General features: G+C 41.3%; 1 protein-coding gene across 1 annotated transcript in view; it reads left to right on the forward strand.

Moving 5' to 3' along the window:
• abca12 (ATP-binding cassette, sub-family A (ABC1), member 12) overlaps nt 1-23,856 on the forward strand; it is a 56,351-nt gene that overhangs the window by 31,509 nt on the left and 986 nt on the right. The window contains exons 42-70 of the mRNA XM_068573041.1: nt 57-386; nt 890-959; nt 1,063-1,197; nt 1,718-1,885; nt 2,117-2,300; nt 2,832-3,050; nt 3,754-3,950; nt 6,039-6,202; nt 6,618-6,845; nt 7,002-7,140; nt 7,387-7,633; nt 8,949-9,038; nt 10,075-10,162; nt 10,312-10,439; nt 10,696-10,783; nt 11,025-11,133; nt 12,879-12,933; nt 14,610-14,787; nt 15,077-15,192; nt 17,096-17,258; nt 17,780-18,033; nt 18,248-18,452; nt 19,075-19,184; nt 19,654-19,804; nt 21,782-21,916; nt 22,555-22,658; nt 22,854-22,946; nt 23,110-23,215; nt 23,437-23,574. Of these exons, the coding sequence (XP_068429142.1) occupies nt 57-386; nt 890-959; nt 1,063-1,197; nt 1,718-1,885; nt 2,117-2,300; nt 2,832-3,050; nt 3,754-3,950; nt 6,039-6,202; nt 6,618-6,845; nt 7,002-7,140; nt 7,387-7,633; nt 8,949-9,038; nt 10,075-10,162; nt 10,312-10,439; nt 10,696-10,783; nt 11,025-11,133; nt 12,879-12,933; nt 14,610-14,787; nt 15,077-15,192; nt 17,096-17,258; nt 17,780-18,033; nt 18,248-18,452; nt 19,075-19,184; nt 19,654-19,804; nt 21,782-21,916; nt 22,555-22,658; nt 22,854-22,946; nt 23,110-23,215; nt 23,437-23,574 (4,392 nt within the window). The remainder of the gene's footprint in view (nt 1-56; nt 387-889; nt 960-1,062; nt 1,198-1,717; nt 1,886-2,116; nt 2,301-2,831; nt 3,051-3,753; nt 3,951-6,038; nt 6,203-6,617; nt 6,846-7,001; nt 7,141-7,386; nt 7,634-8,948; nt 9,039-10,074; nt 10,163-10,311; nt 10,440-10,695; nt 10,784-11,024; nt 11,134-12,878; nt 12,934-14,609; nt 14,788-15,076; nt 15,193-17,095; nt 17,259-17,779; nt 18,034-18,247; nt 18,453-19,074; nt 19,185-19,653; nt 19,805-21,781; nt 21,917-22,554; nt 22,659-22,853; nt 22,947-23,109; nt 23,216-23,436; nt 23,575-23,856) is intronic.

Raw genomic sequence — 23,856 nt, forward strand, 5'->3', positions numbered from 1 at the left:
TTAAACCTGCCACTGACTTCTGGGTTCTTAAGATGCTATTCTTTCTTTTTCCACAGTACATGAAAATGATGGGAGTCAACCCACTCAGCCACTTCTTCGCTTGGTTCCTGGAGTGCGCCGGTTACTTGGTGTTGACCATCTTCTTCCTCACAATGGTGCTGAAGTACGGCAGAATTCTGCCCAACAGTGACGGCTTCCTCCTTTTCTTGTACCTTTGCGATTATGGTTTGAGCATCCTGTCCTTCAGTTACCTCGTCAGCTCCTTCTTTGACAAGACATACATCGCCGGCCTAAGTGCAAGCCTGCTTTACATCCTCTGCTTCTTCCCCTTCATTGTGGTCGTGGCCGTGGGGACAAAACTCACCTTTTCCCAGACGACCGCCCTGGTGAGAAACCTCTTCTGTCATGACAAAAATTGTATTTACTCCAGCCAATAAAACTATTTGACTAACATTTATGATTCAAAATATATTACTGCAGACACAAAAAGGCGAGTAAACAGTGGCTTTAGCCTGCAGTTGTTTTCCATTGCAAGGTTTTATTTTTCATTTTGGCATGCTAGTGCAGGGTGAACTGAGAGTTTACTAATATTATATAGTTTGAGACCACATTTTATTTGCCTTTTGCAGACATAAGTTTTGCACATACACTTAAGACATACTATTTAGTATGATGGTGCTTACTTTCTGATATGATCATTAATTGGAGGTCAGACATCACATCACTGCGTACATTTTTGCATTGAACAAAACGTTTCGTATCACAATGAGAAAGGTATATCACTTCATACTACACATGTTGTCAATAGAGGTTTTATGGAAAGGCATTGTTGAAACAGAAGATATATTCTCTCACTGTAAACTATAATTTATCTCCCATTTATCTACAGGGTTTGTTTTCCCCGACCTGTTTTAGTTATGCCAGTCAATATATCTCTCGATACGAGACCCAAGGAGAAGGTATGTGTTTGTGGACATCTGCATGCAACAAAAACTATTTCTCTGACATATGTGTTACTGTAGTCAGTGGGAAGAACATTAAATCTTCTGTTGACCTCTTCAGGCATCCAATGGAGCAACTCATACATCTCGCCCATCTCTGGAGACACATACTCGTTTGGTTGGCTGTGCTGGCTGCTGCTCATCGACTCCATCCTCTACTTCATCGTCGGGGCTTACATCCGCATGGTCTTCCCAGGTAAACTCTACAATCAAACAAGTCTTGAAAACTTCAAGGAGAATGCGCTTTAAATCAAGGTGTCTGGATACTTGGAATATTTAAAACCTTTTCAAACCATTGGTATCCGCTTCTCCATTCAGTTAATTCTAGTGAAAGGTTCATCCAAGACCTTTTCAACGCTAATATGCTGGAGAAATGAATGTGTGAACAGCACAATAGTTCTCATTAATCTAGCTAGAAGGGTTTAATCTGATTTTATAATTTGTCTGCATTGATTTTAGAACATCAGACACAGTTTCCTCAGATTATCTTTACTTATTTGGTAGTATTTGCACATGGCATAGTGGAAGTATAATATTATATAATATTAACTCTCTAGCTGTGTTAATACAGTATCGGGATTAGAGGAATGATTCACTGTGGAAATGTTTTTAATTGAAGGATAACTCAGAGGTAATTTAATTTATTTTTTGTACTTGTTTCTTTGCAATGTTTTATGTATTTATTAGAAGTCGTGGGTTCTTATTTTAACCTTCAGGAAAGTACGGCATCCCAGCCCCATGGTACTTCCCCTTCAAGGCCTCCTTTTGGGCAGAGCTGTGCTGTTGCGTGAAGCCACATCGTAACGTAGGCAGAGGACTTCTTTTCACCAACATCATGCAGGAAAACCAGCCCGTCTTCTCCGACGACAAGGGAAAAGGAAAAGGTACAGGAGGAAAAAAATGACATTGCACTATCTCGCGGAAGATAACAATAAGCAATGCTGTCTCCTCCGGTGTTGTGTTTTGAAGCAAGAACATGATGTCTTTTCTTTTGTGTCATTTTTTTTGTTCACCACAACACCTCACATTTATATATGTCACCCTCACTCTTCATTTAATTCCTGTCCCCTGTGAGTTTGATTTACAGGTTGCCTCTGTCTCCATGTTTCTCTCAGGCCACAGCACTGTTTCCTCTCAGGCTGGGGAGGATTCTTCAGAGCTCCCAGTGGGCGTTACGCTCCATGGTCTCAGCAAGATCTATGGCGACCGAGTAGCAATTCAAAACCTTAATGTTTCCTTCTACGAGGGCCATGTCACCTCACTGCTTGGTCACAATGGAGCTGGCAAGACCACCACCATGTATGTGGGGCACAATCTTTCTCTATTTCCACAGCATCAGCAAGTCATAAGATGAATACAAATGCATATAATGTATAACAATTCATAAACGAAATGAGGTTCTCTTCATTTATATTTTGTGGATCCCTTTAATCAACAGACCCTTTAAACCTGCTGACAGGAGGATTGTTTTGTCCATATCTGGCAAAGCTAATGCACCATTGTACAGATTAGCTTTACGGGTTTTCATTAACAGGAGCACTTAAATTAACATTTTAAATTTGATGAATTTTGCTGATGCTCTTATCCAGAGCAGCTAACAAAGAATGCATCAGTGTTAAATTTGTTAAAAAAAAAAAAAAAAAAGCGAGAAGGGATTCCATGGCCTTTGGTATTCTTGGGACCCAGAAATCATTATTTAATAGAAAAATGCTGCAGAGAAAGTACAAAAAAGAGCAAATGAAAGGACTTATACTACATTATTATTACATTTTTCCAAAATATGGAACATGAAATAACTCAGATTTGTAAAGGATCATGCTTTGTGCTTAGGTCTCTCCTGACTGGCCTTTTCCCACCATCTTCGGGCACCATTGAGGTGTACGGCAGAGACATGCAGACCAACATCGATGCAGTTCGCAAAGAACTGGGGGTTTGCATGCAATATGACGTCCTATTTGACCACATGACCACCAAGGAGCACCTGCTGCTCTACGGACAGATCAAGTCCCCACACTGGTCATGTATGGAACTGCATGAACAAGTCCGCAAGTGAGTGACCGATCATCCATTATGCTCAATATTATAATGCACTGTGTCTAAAAGATGATCGAGGTCAAGACTGTTTAACAGTGAATAGTAGCCCGTCCTTAACAAAAGTAACACAGGTTACATTTTTAAAGATTATAAGTAATATTCCGATATATTTACTTCCTGTATATACAATAATTCAATTGTGTGTTTGTTACACTTTCAATCCTTGAAATTACCCCCTTCTTTAGCATCTCAGGAGCTGTTAAATGTATCTGACACTTCTACTTCCATTGAATGCAGGTTTAAAATGCTTCTGTTGTCTGAACAATGTAAAATAAAATATGAAAAGACTATGATGGAAAATATAAGCTTGAAGTGGGGAAGAAATATTAAATAATGTCTTTTTGTTCCTTTGCATCCTCTTTCTTTTCCGAAGCTTACAGGAACAATCATTGTCAAAAAACTCTGTGCCATAAAGCAATGGGTTGAACCCCCAGTTGGATCGTAAGACTATTTCTGGAGGGGTTTTGCATGACTAGAGGAGCAGTAATAAGGCTCAACTTAGAGGCGAGAAACTGAACCTCTCCCCTGGTTCCTATAGTTCAGAAACCCCCGCTCTGTAACTGATGGAAGTATAAATCGAAAACTGGGTTCTAATGCTCATAATAAAGTATGTAACATGAGCTCCATGTCAAATGCTTTTCATTGACTCCCCTACCAGGATCCTCGAGGAGACAGGCATGCACGCTCACAGACACAAGCGGGTGGGCACCCTGTCAGGCGGCATGAAGCGCAAGCTGTCAATCTCCATTGCCTTCATAGGAGGTTCTCGCTTGGTGGTTCTGGATGAACCCACCACTGGAGTTGATCCCTGCTCCAGGCGCAACATCTGGGACATTGTTATCCAGTTCAAGAAAGGTGAGTTTCCCAGACATACTATAACCACCTGTAGTATTGCTGTTATCGCTAATCATAATAATGATAAGAGGAACAGGAAAAATGTCAGAAGAACAAAGCAAGCGAAGTATTCTCTCCTTTTATGTGGGGTACCCCAAGGATCTATACTTAACCCAATAGTGTTCAGTTTGTATCTCTCTGCCTGTCTGTATATGTAAAAAGCCCATAAATAATCAAAAAGCGTAAAACAGAGGTGAAAGTGGTAATCAAAACAAAAACTCAACACTGTAATGTCCATGGTATGTGGTCCTCCTCTTAGTGATCTTTGAGTCCTTTCTCCTCCTAGTAGGAGTCAGTCCACCTGCTTTTCCAGCTCCTTCCCCCTTTTGTGCTCTTCTGGCCTTTTTCAAGCCTTCCAGTCTGCCATAATTAGGGGTCTTAAGCACATGCATTTGGGTGCATGGTGAGGCAGTCTGGGATAAGTGGTGTGGGTGCTGCTTAGTTGGAATGTAGCGTCCCTCTACTACCTGTCCCCTTGTGATCCCGCAGTATGTATGTATCAGCAAACACAAGGCAATTTTTACCTTTACTTTATTTTTGTCTTGCAAATTATAATAATCTGGATACTCTACAGCTACCATCAAAGACTAAAAAGCCTCCAACCACTAGCTTCAAATATTCAGCAAGAAATCTCGGAGCTCAGAAATATTCGTATAAACCTGAAGTGTTGTCTGTCATACCAGCGCTCCACAAAATTAAATTGTTGAACAACTTATTTACGCCTTATTCATGCTTTAATTTCCTCTTGCCGTGACTACTGCAATTCATTAAGTACTACTTCCTCAATCATGCCACAATTACTCATCTACAGTTGGTGCATAATGCAGCAGCAAGGCTTCTGACAAACACTCAGAGAGCATCAGTCCTTGCGGAATTACATTGATTCCCATTTGTTTTGGAATAAATTTTCCTTATCACTTTTAAGCCCCCCATGATGTCCCTGCTATATATGTATGAGTGTGTAACTCTTTATGCTGCACCAAGACCCCAAACTAAATGTTGTGAAAAGTTCCACTGTCCAAGCTTTGTAAAAATGGGAGTTCATGCTTTTCAGGTCAAAACAGCTGAGACATAATGTCATAATTGAAAAAGCTTTTAAAAACATATCTGTTTTGGCATGTTTTTTTGAAAAAAAATATAACTCCTCTTTCAGGTTCAGTTTCAGACAATCTTCTCTATTTTGTATTATTGTCTAATCCGTGTACAAAAAAAATTCAAATTCACATTCTGTAGTGCACACACTCGCATGACAGAGGCTCTCCAAATGCTCTAGCTCTAGTGTTTTCCACTAAAGACGCCACCCACTCCATATTTCCTAAGAGGGACAGGAGTAGAAGAGCAGGAACTGGGAGCAGGCCCTGGAGGGCTTTTTCTTTTTCACGCTTCTGACTTTAAATTTAGCATATAATTAATCAAAAAGAAATCAAGTATTTTTTTCTTTCGGCTGCATTAAAGTTGCAGCAGTAATGGCAGGAAGACTCCTAAATGTCATATAATTGTAGCTGTGGAAAAATATCCTGCGTAATTGGCCCTGTCTCAGATGTTCATGAGGTTTTGGTGCCATGGGAATCTATTTCAAAATAAACTTTCTTCATTGCCTTTTTCTCTGATGATTTCGATGTGCACGACACAGCTTGTGTGTGACTTTTTCTTTGTGATGTCTGGTTGCTTGGTTATTTATTTGGATGTGTGTTCTTGCATATGTGTGTATGTCTGTAGTGACACTTAAAATGCCAACGTGAACTCACTAGGATAGGAAAATAAGAAAAATAACTTTGCCATTATACATCTAAATATGGCTTCTGTGTTGTTTTTCTACCCTTCTCAAAACTTAAAACTCCTACGGAGCTCAACAGATTTCCTTGGTTGTTGAAGATAATCTCATGTGCACATTTAACTGACATCAAATCACTGGATTTTCATGTGTTACATTTCTTTATATTCACACAATGTTGTTGAGCTTCTATTTGAGTCGTAGTTATGGGTTTGGGAATGGTATAATGATCCTCACACGAATAATGCAGATTGTTTTATGTGTGTGTCGTGCAGATCGCACCGTCATCATGTCCACCCACCACCTGGATGAGGCTGACGTTCTGAGCGACCGCATCGCCTTCCTGGAGGAAGGAAGTTTAAAATGCTGCGGATCCCCCTTGTATCTGAAAGACAAGCTGGGTCAGGGCTACAAGCTAACTCTCACCAAGAAGGTATTCGTCGTGAAGGACAAACTGCTAAACACAAATAATTCCTTGCTGCCCCTCCTCTAACTGGGTCATACTTTTTCAGCATACTATATCTTAATATGTATCCATTAACATTTTGACAATTTACCAAATTGATAAGAATCCTTCCATCCCATAAGGTTTTGTACATGCCAGTTTCATAATGTGTTCAAAACTAAAATTCCCTTCTCTATTCTGGCCATTTATTTTTCTGTTCCCTTTGACAGGCTTTATTAAACGCTCTATGCAGCAAAATTCTGAAATGGATGATGTTTGCAAAAAAAAACCCAGAAATAATAAAGAGTAGCCACTGGCATCTGATTTCTAGTTGTGCAAAGTAAAGCTGTGTAATCTTGATGATAATATTACTAATAATCTGTTCCTGCTTTCTTATCCGCAGAAGGAGAATTTAGAATCAGAGCGGATTGACAATGCGGAGCTGAAGGTTTTCATCCAAGCTCATGTACCAGAAGCTCGACTGAAGGAGGCCCTGGGGAGTGACCTGGTCTACTCACTGCCCCCCTTTACGTCATCCAATGCCTCCTCATACCGCTCCCTCCTGACCGCACTGGACACCAACCTGGACGCCTTACAGTTGGGGGGCTATGGCATCTCTGACACCACCCTAGAGGAGGTAAGCTCATACACAACCACACAGAAACATGTGTTCACTGTGTAAGGCTCATAGCCGTGATTATATTGACACATAAGCAAAATCAAAATCCGTTGAATTATTCTGATAGGCTTTTTCACATACACAGACGCTCATGTTTTGTGTTTGTCTGAGAAGGTGTTTCTCCAGTTGACTCATGGAAGCACAGAAGCTGGGACCCCCCTGTCTATCTCAGAGACGATTGGTGACACGGATTCCATCGACAGCTTCCCTTCAGTTTCTGGTGGAAGCATCTCCGACTTTGGTGACAATATCAGTGAGTAAAGTAATGGAAAACTTTTTAAACATTTTAGATTTTCATAGTTAAGCTAAAATATTTAAGGTGTATTTACTCAGCTGATCTACAGTAGTTCAACATCTTCTACATTTTGATGGATTGCACTGACATCTTTTGTGATCGAATCTACCCATTAACCTTTATGTCAGTGAGCTCCGGAGAGAAAAAACAGACAGAACAGAATTGGGTGAATCCCGTCACAATTTCATCTCCCATGTGTTGCAGAGCTCACCGGTTCATCCATGGTGCACGGCATGGCCCTAGCATGGCAGCAGATGGCAGCTATTCTGATCAAGAGATTTCACCACAGCCGCAGAGACTGGAAGGGCCTGATCTCCCAGATCCTGCTCCCTGTTCTGTTCATGGTGTTTGCTATGAGTCTGAGCTCCACGAAGAAAGACGTGCATCACTATCCTGAGCTGGAGCTCAGCCCTGCGCTTTACAACTATACACCGAGCTACTCTTTCTACAGGTCAGTCTCCATGGCAAAGAAAATACAAACGAGTACTGGGAGGGGAGGCCACAGAAGCAAACAAGGTTAATTAGGGTTATTTTACACCTAGCATGTTTGGAGCAACTCTGAAGCTCTGCTCTTTTTGTTCAATTAATTTGATAAGGTCAGACCAATTCCACTGAAATTCAGGTGGCAACAAATAGTCACTCCTGTGTCCCGCTGTTATTTCCAAGTAAATTTTGACATTTGTTTGAGCAGGAAACTACTCTAAACTTAACAAAATTATCACAGTTGTGTGCATCTCAAATGATGTGTTTGTTATACTGTAGGTTGCCATGCTTTGGAGTTTATCACAGTGCTCATTTTAAAGGATGCGCTATAGTTAAAGACAACATATTGAACCAAGGAGCAGCTGCAACTTGTCGCTTGATTGTGTTTCTTCATCATTTGCTGGGCACGAGGTGTCTAACTTGTAATAAATTGAATTTGAAGCTGGAGTTTGTTGAAGGGCAGAAAGACCTTAAGGAGAGGCAGAGAGAGAACGCAAAGGAAAGAGATGATTGTGATGAAGACGGATGAGATATGAGATCAAAGGGAGAGAGATTAAGAGCGTCAGGAGGTTGCTAGATGTCTTCATTCTTGAGAAGCCCTATTGTTTGATCAAGGGATATGTAGCAAGGGAGAAAATGCTGAGGTGCCAATCCATATCAAAGGCTGTATGGGTGCTCTTTTCAAGTCTTCTCCAGCTTAATATACAAAAGTGATTCAAAAATTATATTTATTTTTAAAAGAGATTAATGATAGTTTTGTGCTTAGGAAGGTTAGGTAGTTGTCTCATATGCATACACCTTCTCAGAGCACTGTGTTTTCAGACTTTGCTGTATGAACAATACAAATGCAATGATCTGAATGTTAAGTGTGCAATAAAATGCAAGGGATGGATGAAAAGAAGAAAAAAAACATCCACTTCAATATAAAGTAGCAAATCAAATGTCCTCACTCTCATTATATCTGTACAGTTCCCCACAGTAGTACTATCGGAATCACTGTCTGTGTCTTCATGGTGACTTTATTGACAATATTGTGAGTTAGTAAATGGCTCTTATGGTAGCTTGAGGAAAACCTTGCTGAATCTCAACCTTGGGACTCCAGTCAACAAGATTGATTTGAATAAATCAATAAAGTCCAATTTCTGCGCCATGTGGGATTCTTGTGAAACAACCTTTTGTTTGACAATCTTTATTTTATTATTGTTGTATTTATGGTGTAGTTCACTAAAATGTCTATGTAACCTCTGGGTTTGAGGCTGACTGTTTGATTTCTGACTCCATAGTAACCAAAATCCCAACTCCGTCAAGCTGAAGGACGCCATGATGTCATTCCCTGGGATTGATAACGCCTGCCTTGACAAGTCCGATAACCCGTAAGTAATCACACATCAAATGCCAGCTGTTTTTCCCCCCTGAAAATACTAAATGTGTCAGTGATAATCTGGGTTTCGTGCTCAGTTTCCCAATGCATTATACCCTTTTCCACATTTTCGGTATTTTCATATTGTCATTCTTGTCATACCTCATCATTCACCTTGTTTAATTTGTACATATCTTCCTCCGTTCAATCCCTGCCGCTCTCTCTCATGTCTTCTCTCTCTATATTCCTGGCGCTCAGCTGAACGTATGTGGCTGAAAGCCTGCAGCAGGACTCTGCTTTGTATTCCATAAACAACATGTGTTTATAGGGGAGATTTCCCCCTTACAGGCACTTAAATCAATGTTGGCACTCATGAACCAGACCTCGGAGGCATTTTAAAATGCTCGGCCGAGGGAGGGAGGGACGCAGGGAGGGAGGGAGAGGGACAGAGAGAGAGGGAGAGCGGGAGAGGGAAAGGGAGAGAGAGAAAGAGATCATATGGTGCACTCGAGACTGCATTTTTTGTTCATGATGTCTATAATCACAACGTGACGATGACTGAAAGAATGTCAAGTGCTACATACACAGAAAAAGATATGTTAGTAGATTTTGACCACTTTATATCAAAAGTAACAGGTCTGCAAAGACACCGCTATTGTTACAGTCTCTTTTTGATCAGCACAAAGTGTCCCTGAAAGCATTTGGCAGAAAACAAAATGTTTCAACCCACACAAGTGAATTTCACACAATACGATATTACCGCACATAGTAAACATATTTTGAAACTGTTTTCAACTGATATCAAAGGAAATATTTAGGTCCTGTTCTCAAAAAAAATAAATACAAGCTCACAGCTGCTGTATAAATAGTTGCATATTTTGCCACCATATGCACTTATGTTTTAAGCACTGATGCAAGCCATCATATAAACTGAGTTTCAGGATGTGTAGCTGGGGAGTCTCGGTATAATCTTGTGGCATCATCATGTACTGCAGATGCCCATCATTCCACTGAGCCACCATTTCACTTTGTGACTTTTTCCTTTCAAGGGCCTGCGCAGGAAGCACAAACAACTGGATTTCCAGAGGGAACAGCTCCAAAGCATTTAGTGTCTGTAAATGCACCCGTCAGGAACAGGTGAGACTGGGTCACTGAAAACTGTGTGTGCGTGCGTGTGTGCGTGCATGAGAGAGAGAGTTTTGTTATGCGTGTGTGTTCCCATACGTCAATGTGTCTTCTGTGAAAAAGGGTGAGTGTAATGCAGTTGCCTCTTCACTACACAGCAGATTTGTGATGGAGACTACTACCAGCCCCCTCATAAGAAGAGCCCTTCATCTCACGTTGTGTACAACCTGAGTGACATCAATGTGGAGAGCTACCTAGTGGCCACAGCAAATGACTTCATCAGGAACAGGTGAATGCAACCTGTGTTTATACCTTTGGCTAATGTTGCCACATTGAGTGTTAATCAACTCTCTCACCCATCTTCCCATCCCATCTTTAGGTATTTATTACCTTGTCAATCGTGTTCACTGTACTTTGAACGTGGGCTCTAATCTCGATATGTGATTAAAAACAACTTAAAAGCATAAAACATAGTGTGTCTTTCTTAGCAGCATTCAGAGCTCTTTGTTTGGATGGATATGTAATGTTTTTGGGTATGGTTTCAGGTATGGTGGGTTTGCTTTTGGCATGCCCCTCCCAACTGACTTACAGATGGACGTAACAGCGGTGCCCAAAAACCGTACTCTGTCTAAGGTAACTGTGTCTTCCTCTTCCCTGCTGCCTGTTTTATTTTCACGTTAATTGTGGCACTGATGAGTTGAATGTTAAATCATAACGTCATATCCCAAAGTTCTTTGAGTATCATAGGTATCTTTAAAGCCTTGGTTTCAAACCATTGGAAACTCCACTGATGTAGTATTCGTATATATCCTGTCTGTAGCAGTGTGTGTGACGGTTTCTGTGCTTGTCTTTATTTGCACTTGTATGGGTTTAGGTCTGGTTCAACCCAGAGGGCCACCACACAATGCCAGCATACCTAAACAGCCTCAATAACCTCATCCTACGCGCCAATCTTCCAGCAGATAAGGATCCACGCAAATATGGTAACCTGAAATCTAAATCATTAAAGTGATCTTTCAGTTTAATTGATCAAGGATTCTATGTGATAAATGAACTGACAGCAAAGATCACTGCTATCTTTTTTTGTCTTTGTGACATGTTGATATACATCTGCTGCTGTCAATATATTTTAGAAAAGGTCTTTAGACCTTATCTTTAGCGTGATTGTCCTTTATTCACACAACACACCAGGTTATTGCAAAAGGTAAGCTGAGGCAAAGGTTTGAAATTCGACATTGCTGGGATTGTGCAAAAGGGGATGCACACATCAGCATTGTGAAAATGTATCTATCTGGCAAAGTGCTGCTGATTGTGCATGTTGTATCCTAAATATAAAGAGAAACCGTGTAAACCGTGTGTTTACTCATGGTTCATTTCACTGGATTAAAGCCAGGGGGTGCTGTGTGTCCTCAGACTCACATCAGTATGCATGGTGAATACTGATGAGTGCCGCTTACTGGGGAATGAGACTGGCCCACGTTTTCAGTACTGTTTTAGCTCTGTATCACCCTGACCATCTGCCTGCGGGCAGGCGTACACAAACAAACCACACACACGCACATGCACTCACAGACACACACGCACACACGCACACGAGCACACGTCAAAGTGCTCATAAAAACATACAGTGCATGCACAGAAGTCCATGTACACACACATTTCTCCCACACAGGAAAATAAAAGTGCTCGAGGGTAGAGTGAATGTTACCTGCAGACTCACAGCGGTGTCAGGGGTGCAGATCCAAGAAGATTGCTTTTCAAGGTGATGGTTTATCAGTCAAATGTGAAGCCCTAACCCTCACATTGTGTACTGCAGTACCAACTGGGTTGGGATCCTTGGAGGTCGGCATCAAACTGTTTTGTTTTTTTTTCCTGCCACCCTTGCGGGACTCTCGTGTAACTGCTAACTGACGGACTCCTGCCCACTGAGCACACTAGAGATTCTGTTCATGCCCACCTGCAACAATGTTTTGTATTGAATGTCTGCCTGCATGCCCCATAGGAAATATACAGTTACTCAATACAGTTACTTAATAACTGCTTATTAAGGCACCTTTGGAAAGCATGAACTGAAAAAAAAACACTTATTGAATGCATTTTAAAAAATAAAGGGAAAAAAATACATCATTTTACTGGTTCCATCTTCTCCAATGTAAATATTTGGTGGCCTCTATGATAGTATGTTGGATATATTTTGGTTTTAGACTGTTGGTCAGACAAAATGACCAATTTGTACATGCCATTTGAAGCTCTTAAATAATGAAGAAGTCAATCCAGAAATATGCAGATGAATTGACAATGATAATGATTTCTTGTTGCACCTGTAGTCGTTTCCAATTGGAAAATACTTTAGAGTCGTAGTTAATGATTATGGATCGGATTTGGATTAGATGGTGGAATCATCAATTCTGCGGAGCCCTGGGCCCCAAACCTGCTCCAGGGCTGCTGTGTTTTAGGTTAACTTCCATTCTCCTATCTCAGGAAATGTAAGCAGAGATATGTAGGGGAGCAGTTCATGTCTGTGAGCATCTCGAAGGCCCTGAAAAAATGATAAAGAAAATTCAATTTTCTTTGTGTGCACTGGCAAATGAAATCATCTTGCACTATATTTTTCAATTCACTGTGTCCCTGACTAAGAGAATATCTTTGCTCATTTGGTTCCTGTGCTGAAAAATAGCCTGCATGTTGTTTCTATTTCTAACTCAATACTTTGTTTTTCCCATGACAGCCATTTCAGTTTCCAGTCACCCCTATTTCGGCCGGGCGGATGATGAAGATTCAGTGTAAGGACTGCAATTTAGATTCTTCCTTCTACTAAGCTGACTTGCAGTATTTAACAATATCCCAATGACTGCGCTTCAAAATATGATGTAATTAGCATTCTAATTGGTGAAAATATCCCAAAATTAGTCAAGTTATTATGAATATTTGTTGTGTAAATGAGCCCAAGTTCAATTATTGAATCATCCTACTTTTTAATTCCGGACATCAAAGTCAGAGTGGACTTAGGGCACAGAGGTACATGACAGCGGTATTTACCCATATTTGATTTTTTTTAAATGGATTTCCCTGAGCTTGCACTATTGATCAGAGTCCCAATATAATGAGTGTTTACCCTGAAGGTGGCACAGAGGTGGATTGATTCCACCCCACTTCCCAAAATGAGTTTATTTGAAATACTCCACGTTCTGCTTTGTAGACCCAGACTGCAGAATACGTGCTTCTGTGTTTGCTTGTGTGTATGCATGCAAACACGTGTGTGCTCCAGAGGATCAAATAAATCATTACAAGAGTGTATTAAGCTGACGTCGTGGCCTCATGAAGGTCGGTTCTCTTTAACCATTTCACTCGCTATTTCCTTGTGTTTACTGCCCTTCAGTTTCTCCACATACTCAACTCTTCTTCATGTGTATGGTATTTACGTAGCTGTTTGCCTGCTTAGGCTGAAAATGCACAACGCTCCGTGAAATTCTGCCTCCTCACCGATGCATTGATTCGGCCTGAGCCATGGTAAACATACAACAGGCTTATTATTACTCAAAATGTCTTGATTCTCACAGTGTGTACACTTTGCCCATGGGGAGGATACTGTACTAAGGTTATATTGGCCGGACTGCAACAAACTTGCTCAGTAGCTGCTGCTCGCTATCCTTTGTAGTTACTGCTGCCCTCAAACACCCACCACATGTCCCTCGCCGCTGTCTCTTTCTCCGACTCAGTCACACTGCCAACTTCGTTCTCATCTTCGTTCTCATCTTCATTTCTAGCTTCATGCAGCTTATTCTGTTTGGGCGTCTGAGAGGCGAGGACTAAAGGTAGTACAGCAGCATGTAGGATAGGTAGGAGACCGTGAGAGATGAAGAGGTAGCGGCATCCAGAAAGTTTAAATGATTGCACAGGGTTGAAAAGTAACTGAGGGATCAAATTCTCTGCTGGTTGTCTGGAGTCTTGTCTGGACAAAAGGCTCTGCGGCCTCCCAGCAGCACCACTGGCTTACAGTTGAAGTTGTTCTCTGCACAGAGCCATCTGATTCTTGTACAGGTCCTATCTCGTGAGAGGCGAGGCAAAGCGTCTCGTTTAACAAAGCTGTTTGTTATTAATGGAATTCTATTTATTGTGAGACACTTCAGTCGTTCAAATGAGTCAGGTCCGTGCAGGTAACAATCTGATGGTTTTCTAGGAGGCCATTGTTATCGGAAAAGGAATTACACCAAGTTGCCTCATCCAAAAATGATCGGCACAATAGAGTATATTGTGCCCTTCTTTGTGTGTGTCCTTGTCTCTAAACTTGTAGCTGCTGTAGCACTGCAACCTTAAATTAAAGTAGCGGAATTACAACCAAACTTAACATGCGGGAAGATAATGAACTTCATCAATAAAGTCGATGTAGTTAACTAATAATTCACTAATTACACGAGTTTGTCACTTACGTCTGAATGATTCTTTTTTTTCTTCACAGTATCCAGGGAATGCTCCAGATCATGGTGGCCATGTGTGTGCTGACAGGTTTTTCAATCACGACAGCCAGTTTCGCCATCTATGAAGTCAATGAGCACCACAGTGGCTCCAAGCGGCTCCAGCACATCTCTGGCCTCAGCGAGCCCTTCTACTGGGCTGTGAACTTCTTCTACGACATGGTAACATCCTCTCATTACCTAACAGGAGATCTAAATGGACATCTCGCTCATGTGTCAAATCATGCTCATTAAAAGCAAAAGCAAACATATGTTTGATGTATATGTTCCCCATGTTTAATTTTAGAATAAAATAGCATGTGCAAAACATTTAAAAGATATACTTAATGTAATAATGAATAGATTTCTCAATATCTACGTCAAAATGATAATGATACATTAATTAATTTATAATTTATTTGAAAAATACATCTCTGTGTATTTCATCATTGTGTCCTGTATTTTTCCACAGATCATGTATTGTATCCCGGTGACCTTGACTGTTGCCGTGATTGCAGCCTTCCAGGTTCCAGCATTCACAGATCGGCAAAATTTGGGTGCTGTCGCCCTGCTTTTGGTACTCTTTGGGTGAGTTATTTGGCCGCCCACAATCTGTGAACTTAATAACATATTCACAGGGACAGTCAGATTATGGGATTGTTGGTCTTTTTTCATGACATTGTGGACCAAAAGTGACTTCATGATGAATCTAGCCATGAGGCTGAAGTTTTACTGCTAGGATCTCAAGACACTGCAACAATAACTTCTCTTTCCTACCAAACCCATTCTTCCTGAATGGGTGGGTAGGAAAATAAAATAAGAGCTGAAATGACAAAAAAATGAAACAAAAAACAATACAGAGTATATCTTTGTGATATTATGTATATTTGTATACAATTACAAAAGGGACGAATTACAAGGGAGGGGAGACCTTAAGGACTGGAATAGCAAACAAATAAGAGCTTTTTTCAACCTGAATGATTATCTGAGTGCTTTTGTTTGATTGTTTTTATCAATGATGCAATGTTCCACAATCTCAGCAATGGTAAAAATACATTGTCTGTTCTAATCCAAGCGATTGCATAAAAAAAAGGTTTGCAGTAGGACAATGAGCCTCACCACACCTCACCATACACCCACACATCCAGTAAGTTTTTTCTCATGGTCAAAGTAATTTAATCAAATAAAGGTTTCTACATTTCCAAAAGCATGTCCTCACATACACAGCATTTTCTAGCCTCCACAGCACGCTAGTTTGTGATTTACTGCGCTGAGCATTAGGAGGCATCTGCTCTGTGAACACAAACACTGCTCAATTTTTAAGAATTTCTTGCAAAGACAGATGGTACAAGGACTGAAAGGCTGAGAGAAAAATCACTCCCAGCATGTTTTACCAACTAGAGCCAAAGACAGTATGAAGACAGAGATGACGGGAGGGGATCAGGCAGCAACAGTTCTAGTGGCAATAACGGCATGACTCAGTGTGATCTCATGATACCAAGGTTTTAAATCTGACAACGAGATTTAGATTTTTGGAAAGGTGCCAAACCAATGACACACCATGTTTCCCCACAGCTGTATTACCACAATTCTTAACACGAGTCTCTAAATGCAGCTGAAACTTCTCCTATGCTAACTGTTACCTTTGTCGGCTTCATCCTGAACCTTATACGTTATGAGGCCAAGTCAGCGCTCTGATTCTCATTCATCAGACAGATGTCTCCTTCCCAAGCAATGAATAATCACAGTCTGTCAGGCGGCGCCCACATGGTCCAGTCTGCAGCTTTCTTGCTTCTGTTCCTTGTCATGGCTTGGCTTCCGCAGTCTGCCTACCAAGCAACTTTTTTTTTCGGGGAAGGCACGCAGATGCTTTGTCTCTGTCTGGCTCTATCTGTTTGTTTCTGTCTCTCTCTTTCCCCACCCTCCTTTTGTTCTCCTTATTTCTATCTTCCTCTCTTTGCAATCGCTTTCTTGCTTTCCCAGACACCCCAATCAAATGAACTAACATATTTTTTGAGAGAAAAAAGATTTCTAAAAAAAAGAAGAAAAGAATGTTCTGCCACCAGAGGAATAAAGGGAGAAGTAATTTATCTTCTTCTCTTTTTTTTGGCGTCATGACTTAATGTTTACCCTCCTCATGGTCTGGTATTTTTCCTCCGTCCCTTTTTAGTATATTCTTAGATGCCTTTTTTCATCAGCCTTACAGCTGCCCTGTTTAGTCTGTGAAAGGCCTGAACCACTTCAGTTAAAAAAAGATGCAAAGTCATGTTTTTTTAGACTTTGCATCTGTGAGGAGGGCTGGTTAAGTTTTCAACATCCACTTTGAGTGTTTGTCTCTGTGGGTTTTCTGTATTTGGAAGCAACAGAGCCAGAACACAGCAGAGCTATGCTAATGTGTGTGTGTGTGTGTGTGTGTGTGTGTGTGTGTGTGTTAACTTATTTCTTTCCTTGATACTGTGTTTAAAGTATCCTGTCGTTGTTAATTCCACAGGTGGTCTACGTTCCCCTGGATGTATTTGTTAGCAGGTGTCTTCAAGGACGCAGAGATGGCCTTCATAACCTACGTGTGCATCAACCTCTTCATCACTATCAACACCATCATGTCCACCTCCATCCTATACTTCTTGGGTCAAATTTCTCTGCACAACCCTGAGGTCAGTATAAACTCAGGGCTCTCAAGTTTTTAAGACAGGCAAGAGTGACATATATCCCCGGGAGTCATTGCTCCAGTCTTGCCTGTCATTACATCTTACCCAGATACAAAAGATAAGTTGTTTCTGCAGCGCGACCAGGGCATGTTTGCGCGCTGCGGCACATTCAATAGCATAGAGTTTTTTTTCAGTGTGAGAAATGTGATGTGTGGCGGGAGGGCGTGACTTAAGACCAAAATGAGTGACACTTGAGAGCTCTGTAAACTACTTTAGTTAATATGCCTTTTGTTAACAACTGAAGGTCAGAAGTAGTTAAATGCACATTTAAATGTGTGACTCTTCCGTTCTTGTAGCAGTAGTGATATGGAGTAGCAGAGGAGTGACAAGGGCAAGCATACCTCTATCCAGGGAAGATATTACGATTCAGGATGAGCCCTCAGCACTCTAGACGCAGTTTTATATCCTCTATTCTTTCCTGCCTTTACCCTTCTCAATGTCTTTTGTTCTGTTCTTCCATGCTGCAGTTCATCCAGGAGATCTTCAAGAGGCTGAGTCATGCCTTCCTAATCTTCCCCCAGTTCAACTTTGGGAATGGGCTAATGGAGTTGGCCAGGAAGAACGTAGAGGTCCAGCTGCTTAGTGGCTATGGCATTGACGCCTATCGGAACCCATTCTCCACAGATGTCCTGGGCTGGATGATGATCTCCTCTTTCATCCAAGGGTTGGTGTTCATCACTCTGCGCCTCCTGCTCAACAAGTTTCTCATACGTAAAGTCAGGTGAGAAAAACAGATGCCAGACGGTATGGTGGTAACACCCGTGGTACATATCCAAACTTGTAATTGTGAATATAAACATGCAGATCAGTGGTTGAATATGCATAAACGTCCTTTAAAAGGTGAAATAATTGGCAAAAAATGTCAATTTGTGTCTGCCAGTTACTCACATCCACTTCACACCTTGTAGTTCTAATTAAAAAAAAAACCTTTGCAGGAATCTAATATGGCGCAGAAAGACAGTGCCAAAGGTGGTTGGTGAGGATGATGATGAGGATGTGGCAACTGAGCGCCTACGGGTGACCAGTGGAGCGGCCAGCACAGATATACTGCAAGTCAACCAGCTGACTAAGGTTTATCAAACCCTCAAGAAGAAGGTCCATGCGGTCAAGAGGCTCTCAGTGGGCATCCCTGTTGGAGAAGTAAGCCTTTACACAGAGTAGGAATATTAATTACCAATGCAAATCAATTGAAGTCAGTAGGAAAACGAACAAGGCATCCTGTAATTCAGGACTATCATCAACCTCTTATGATAATAGAATTACTATAATTATTTTTTTAAAAAACACAAAGTTGGTGGTCAAGATCCTTTTCACAGCAGTCTTGTTGACACCTCATTGCAGGATGAACACAGTGTAACTAATAACATCACTGTCCTGTTCTGTTTCAGTGGGCTAGGGCTCTGGTATTGTGCATGCTGGCTCACGAGAGTTATCGACATGCTAAATAGAACGGGATCATAATTAACTGTGTTTACAATGCTATGACATGTCAACAATACATCTATGCTTGTAAGGCCTAACATCACAGCACAGCCCAAGTTAAACCACAGCACTTTCACATTAATCATTGCCAGGTAGATTTGTTTGTTGGAAATACAACGACCAGTAATATTTATAGTCTAGATACTTGCTTTTGTGTTTTTTCTTTCTATAGATTTCAATATTGGCCATTTCAACCTGCGAAAAAGCCCATTATAGCATTACAGTTCTGTAAAGTGGAGAAACGCTTCAGGATTACGAAGCATTGTGTGTTTGTTTTCAGTGCTTTGGTCTGCTGGGAGAGAACGGAGCAGGAAAAACTACCACCTTCAAGATGCTGACTGGCGATATCAGCCCCACTGATGGCACAGCACAGATCAGAGACTGGGAAGGGTAAGCTGTTCATTCATTTATTTCTACATCATCTCATACATACAATGACTACGAATTTGGGGGAAATCTACTGTAAAATAGCATTAAAACATGACGCTATCACAGGTCAAAGCTTTGATTTTGTTTCTACAGGTGCACAAGCGGCATTGCCTAATGAAGCTGTGTTGGATTACATTTGCATGAATCAAATATCCACAAATGGGGGTGTTATTGTCTCCTATCAGCCACAATGTGATAGTAAATGACTTGGGTTATAGCAGGGGGACGCTTTACAAAATACCCATATCTCAGGCTCTCCAATACAGGTATAAACTGTATACTCTTCTGCCTCCCTGTAACAGCTCTGTTGTTAAGCTGTTTGGTGGGTATTCCTAGTGAGCTGCAGTGTGGATGGAACACCTTGCACGTCCATCTGCCCTTCACCATGTGGCTGGCATTTAAGAGAATATGTCTTTCTTCTTTTCCCCAGGCGGTTGGTGGACATTATGGAGTGCCGTGACAAGGGAATTACCATCGGTTACTGTCCCCAGGTGGATGCGCTGGACAGTCTGCTTACTGGAAAAGAGCACTTGGACTTCTATGCTCGCATTCGAGGCATCTCAAAGAGGGAGATAGATGGGGTAAGGAAGAGCTGCAGACTCTGTGTAGCTGTTCAAAGCTCCGGGTCTGTGACAACACCAACCACAACATTTCAATGGATCTGATATACATTCAAAGGTGTACTCCCACTGCGGGACTAGTAACTGTTGATGATTCTATGCATACCCAATTAGAGGGTGTTAAGTGTTGAGTGATGTGTGCTGAAAGCTGTACTATTTGGGGCAAAATGGGAAAGCTTTTGTTGCCAGCTTGTGAAATCTAAATTTCAGACTTAAACTGATGCTGTATGCTTCACTGCAGACAAATTTACATTTAAACGATACTTTGTTGATGACAGGATCTCATTTGAAATGTCACTTCAGCCCCATTCTTCTCATTTATCTTTCTGAGAACTAATCAATCTTGCCTCTTGGTGATTACTAAGTGTGCCTGTATTTCACTGCTGCCGCTGACATGAGAGAAGTCCTCAGAACAACCAATCACAGATGTGTGATCTCTTTATTCCCCACCCCCTCAAAAAAAACAACAACAAAATAAACAGCTCTACATATGTTAAAAAGCATGACAAATAGAAAGTATACGCATAAAAAAACATCGCTCTATGTTTGTCTCTCCCTCGACACACCATTTTACATTTTTGTTTTTGCAAGTACAAAATATTGATTCTCCTTGTCAATCTCAGCCATGTTACAAACAGAGTCATGCACACACATTAGCGAGGATGCCGGTCGACGTACAAGCCGACACAGTGAAGCACATAAATGGAGCTGTCTTGCTCTAATCTGCATCGCCGCTGCTGTTACAGCGCCTCTTCTCTGGTCAGGATAGTGACAACAATGGTTATAATGGCCACAGCATCGGTGCTGGGCTAATTCACAAAGATGAGGTTATATATAGAGTTCCTCTTATGTTGTCTCCCTCTGAGAGTCCCTTAGCCGTGGATAATGAGACAAGCCTTAATGGGGTCATTTTGCATTGACATGGTTTTGTCAGGCTTAATGAGCTGTTACATGAAAGGTGATAGAAAACGGCTTTTATGAGAGAACATTCCAAAAAAAACATAACTGTATTGCGATTTGACGCAGAATTATGTTGCTGGTACTAATAATTCAAATGTAGCGAATGATACTGTATGTTTTTCCAAAGTATGCAATGTCTTACAATGTGTTCTAATAACCTGGATCTGTGAACTCAGAATTATATGGAAAAATGACCACTGAGGGTAAATCCTCTTACAGAGAAAAAGCATCTCAAGTGAACTAAGCTATCTACTGCTTTGGTCTGGTTCTTGCCAAATGATGAGGAAGGCTAAAGTTTACCAATGGAAAATCCCCTTAAGCTATTCAAAAATGAATTGGTATTTACAGCGCTAGGCAAGCATAGGTATTTATTAAGGAACTGAAATTGTTATGACCCATTAAGGGTTTGGTTAATTCCTGCTTTCCGTGTGGTTTGACACACAGGAGAAATTGATATGCAGCAAATGATTTTGCTGCGTCAGTTCCTGTTCTCTGAAGCAGCAACTCCAAGACAGCTTTGGAGCTTAGATATAATAAAATCACCAAGTTAAGTTATCGTTGTACATACTGTACATACAAAATCAAACATGCATGAGAGTGGAACCGATAAATGGTGTTATGAAGAACTGCCGCAGCCACAGTTGGAGGATAGACTCCATCTTCATGTGCATGACACTCGGGTGCATACTAGTCTCTGGAATTATCTCATTTCCTGAATAGTCTTCGAGCCATGCAGAGCATACATGAAGTCCCAACACATGACTACTGAACCATTACATATCTCCTACATGGATTATCCATTTGCAGTCGGCACAAATTGACAGGTTTCCACTGACAACTATATACACTTATTTGGAAGAAGACAAAGTGAATAAATAGTATTACCTTCATCGACTATTGTTTTGTATCACGTCAAACTGTAAACTGTTTTTTATTATGTTTATACACTGTGTAATCCCATGTATGTTTTCTTCAAAGGTGGGGAATTACCTACTGAAGAGGCTGGAGCTAACCTACCATAGAAACATCATTACTGATAGTTACAGTTGTGGCACCCGCAGGAAGCTCTCGACTGCGCTGGCTCTCGTTGGACATCCTCAAATCCTACTCCTGGTAAGGACACACCTGTTCATGCTACTGTAGCTGCCCATTTAATTGCCTAACTCGCCACCCAACAGCAAATATTATACTATACACTACTGTTCCGCCTGAAGGATCTTTGAAGTAAAGTAGATATTGATCCCCTAGACTTGACAGATCTCATATAGTTAATTAGCTTGTTTCCTCAGGCTCACCCAAGGGTATTCCTCCCTATTAGCTTTCAACTTTGATTCTACCGTATGTCTCAATTAAATTATCCCTCCTCTTTCTTTCTTTCCTTGTTTGTATCCTCAACTCGGACTATTTTTTCTTCTTCTTTTCTAACCCTCCCCTCTGCCTCTTGTCGTTCTTGTTGTCTTCTTCTTTATTTCTTCCTTGACTTTCCCCTTTTTTTTGCTTTGTTTGTAACACATGGCCTCCCATTTCTCTGCCTTTTTTTTGCAAATATACATTTGTGTTTACTCTTTCTTGTTCAACATGCCCTTAGTGTTTCCTTCTCCTAATGTATTTCTTTTACACACTGCATCGCAAAACCCTGCCTTCCTCAATTGTCTCCTTGATTTCCGTTGATCTCTCAATCTTGATTTTAACTTTCCACTCTTTCTTCCACACATCCGACTATTACCTTCTCATTTCTCCTCTCTCCACAGGATGAGCCAAGCTCTGGCATGGACCCTCGCACCAAGCGTCACCTGTGGAAAATTATCTCTGATGAAGTGAAAGGAAAATGCGCCGTGGTCCTCACTTCTCACAGGTTAGTATCATGCACATAGACCTGCTAAAGGGTATTTTAAATACACAGATTGTTGTTCTGTTGTGAATGTATGTTTTTCTTTCCCCTTTTTTTCCTGTGTTAACAAGCATGGCTAATTACTCTACTGTATGCTCGCAGGGTCCAAGTGTGACCTTTTTATTTTTCTCTCCTTTTATTTCTGTCTCCCTCTCTCAGCATGGAGGAGTGTGAGGCACTGTGCAGCCGTCTGGCAATCATGGTGAAAGGTCAGTTCCGTTGCCTGGGCTCCCTGCAGCACATCAAGAACAGGTTAGTGACCTCTGCTCAGCCATGACTGCCCGTCCCACCCTGTAACCACAACCTCCTATTCTTTCCCCTCTGTGGTCCTATGTGCTCAATTTTACTTGTAGCATTGTACTCCCCACACAGACAAGTAATAACAGTGTTTTGTTTGTAAATCTCCTTTGTGCAGGTTCGGCAGCGGGTTCACTGTGAAGATGTACTTGGCCGAGGCCTCCTGTGACGCGAAGGCAATCACTGACTTCATGCGAGAAAGATTCCACAGCACATACCTCAAGGTGAACTTTGCCAGCAATCCAACGTAGTTAAGAGTACTTCGTAGATAAGCCATTTTTGCTAAAGAGTTCAGGAGCCATGTACGACGCATTCATTTCATTTTGGGAGTTTGCTTAAATTGGTAGGAACAGCTGTTCACTCAGTTTTGCAGAATTCTGGTTCCACAAAGAGCACATTTCAGAATATTTAATCCTCTACTTGTGCATTCTGTCTCAATACACAGAACCAGCACTCCGCTATGGTGGAATATCACGTACCAATTGCTCCAGGAGGGGTGGCTGACATCTTTGACCAGCTGGAGTCAAACAAGAATGCTCTGCAGATCAAACACTTCTCTGTGAGCCAGACCACACTGGATGAGGTGAGAAAAAGAGACAGGACATAAACAGGGAGAGAGGGGGAACTATTGTGAAGCTTTGTAGAGGTAGGTCGATAGCAGCGAGGAACAACAAAAAAGGGGGACAGGAGATGGGAGATGAACAGAGATGGTGGGAGGGGATGTAGGGACAGAAGAAAGCTGAGTGGGAGTGAAAGACTGAGTTAAAAAAAGTTAAAAAAAAAGAGGCAGAGGGAAACTGACAGAGGGTATGCCTGAGGGAAAATGAATGGAATATGAGTATGGGAGAGAATCCTGGAGCTTTAT

Source organism: Clinocottus analis, unplaced genomic scaffold (assembly GCF_023055335.1).
Source record: "Clinocottus analis isolate CAN_PGR_092001 unplaced genomic scaffold, fCliAna1.0.p SCAF_12, whole genome shotgun sequence".
Taxonomy (NCBI): Eukaryota; Metazoa; Chordata; class Actinopteri; order Perciformes; family Cottidae; genus Clinocottus; species Clinocottus analis.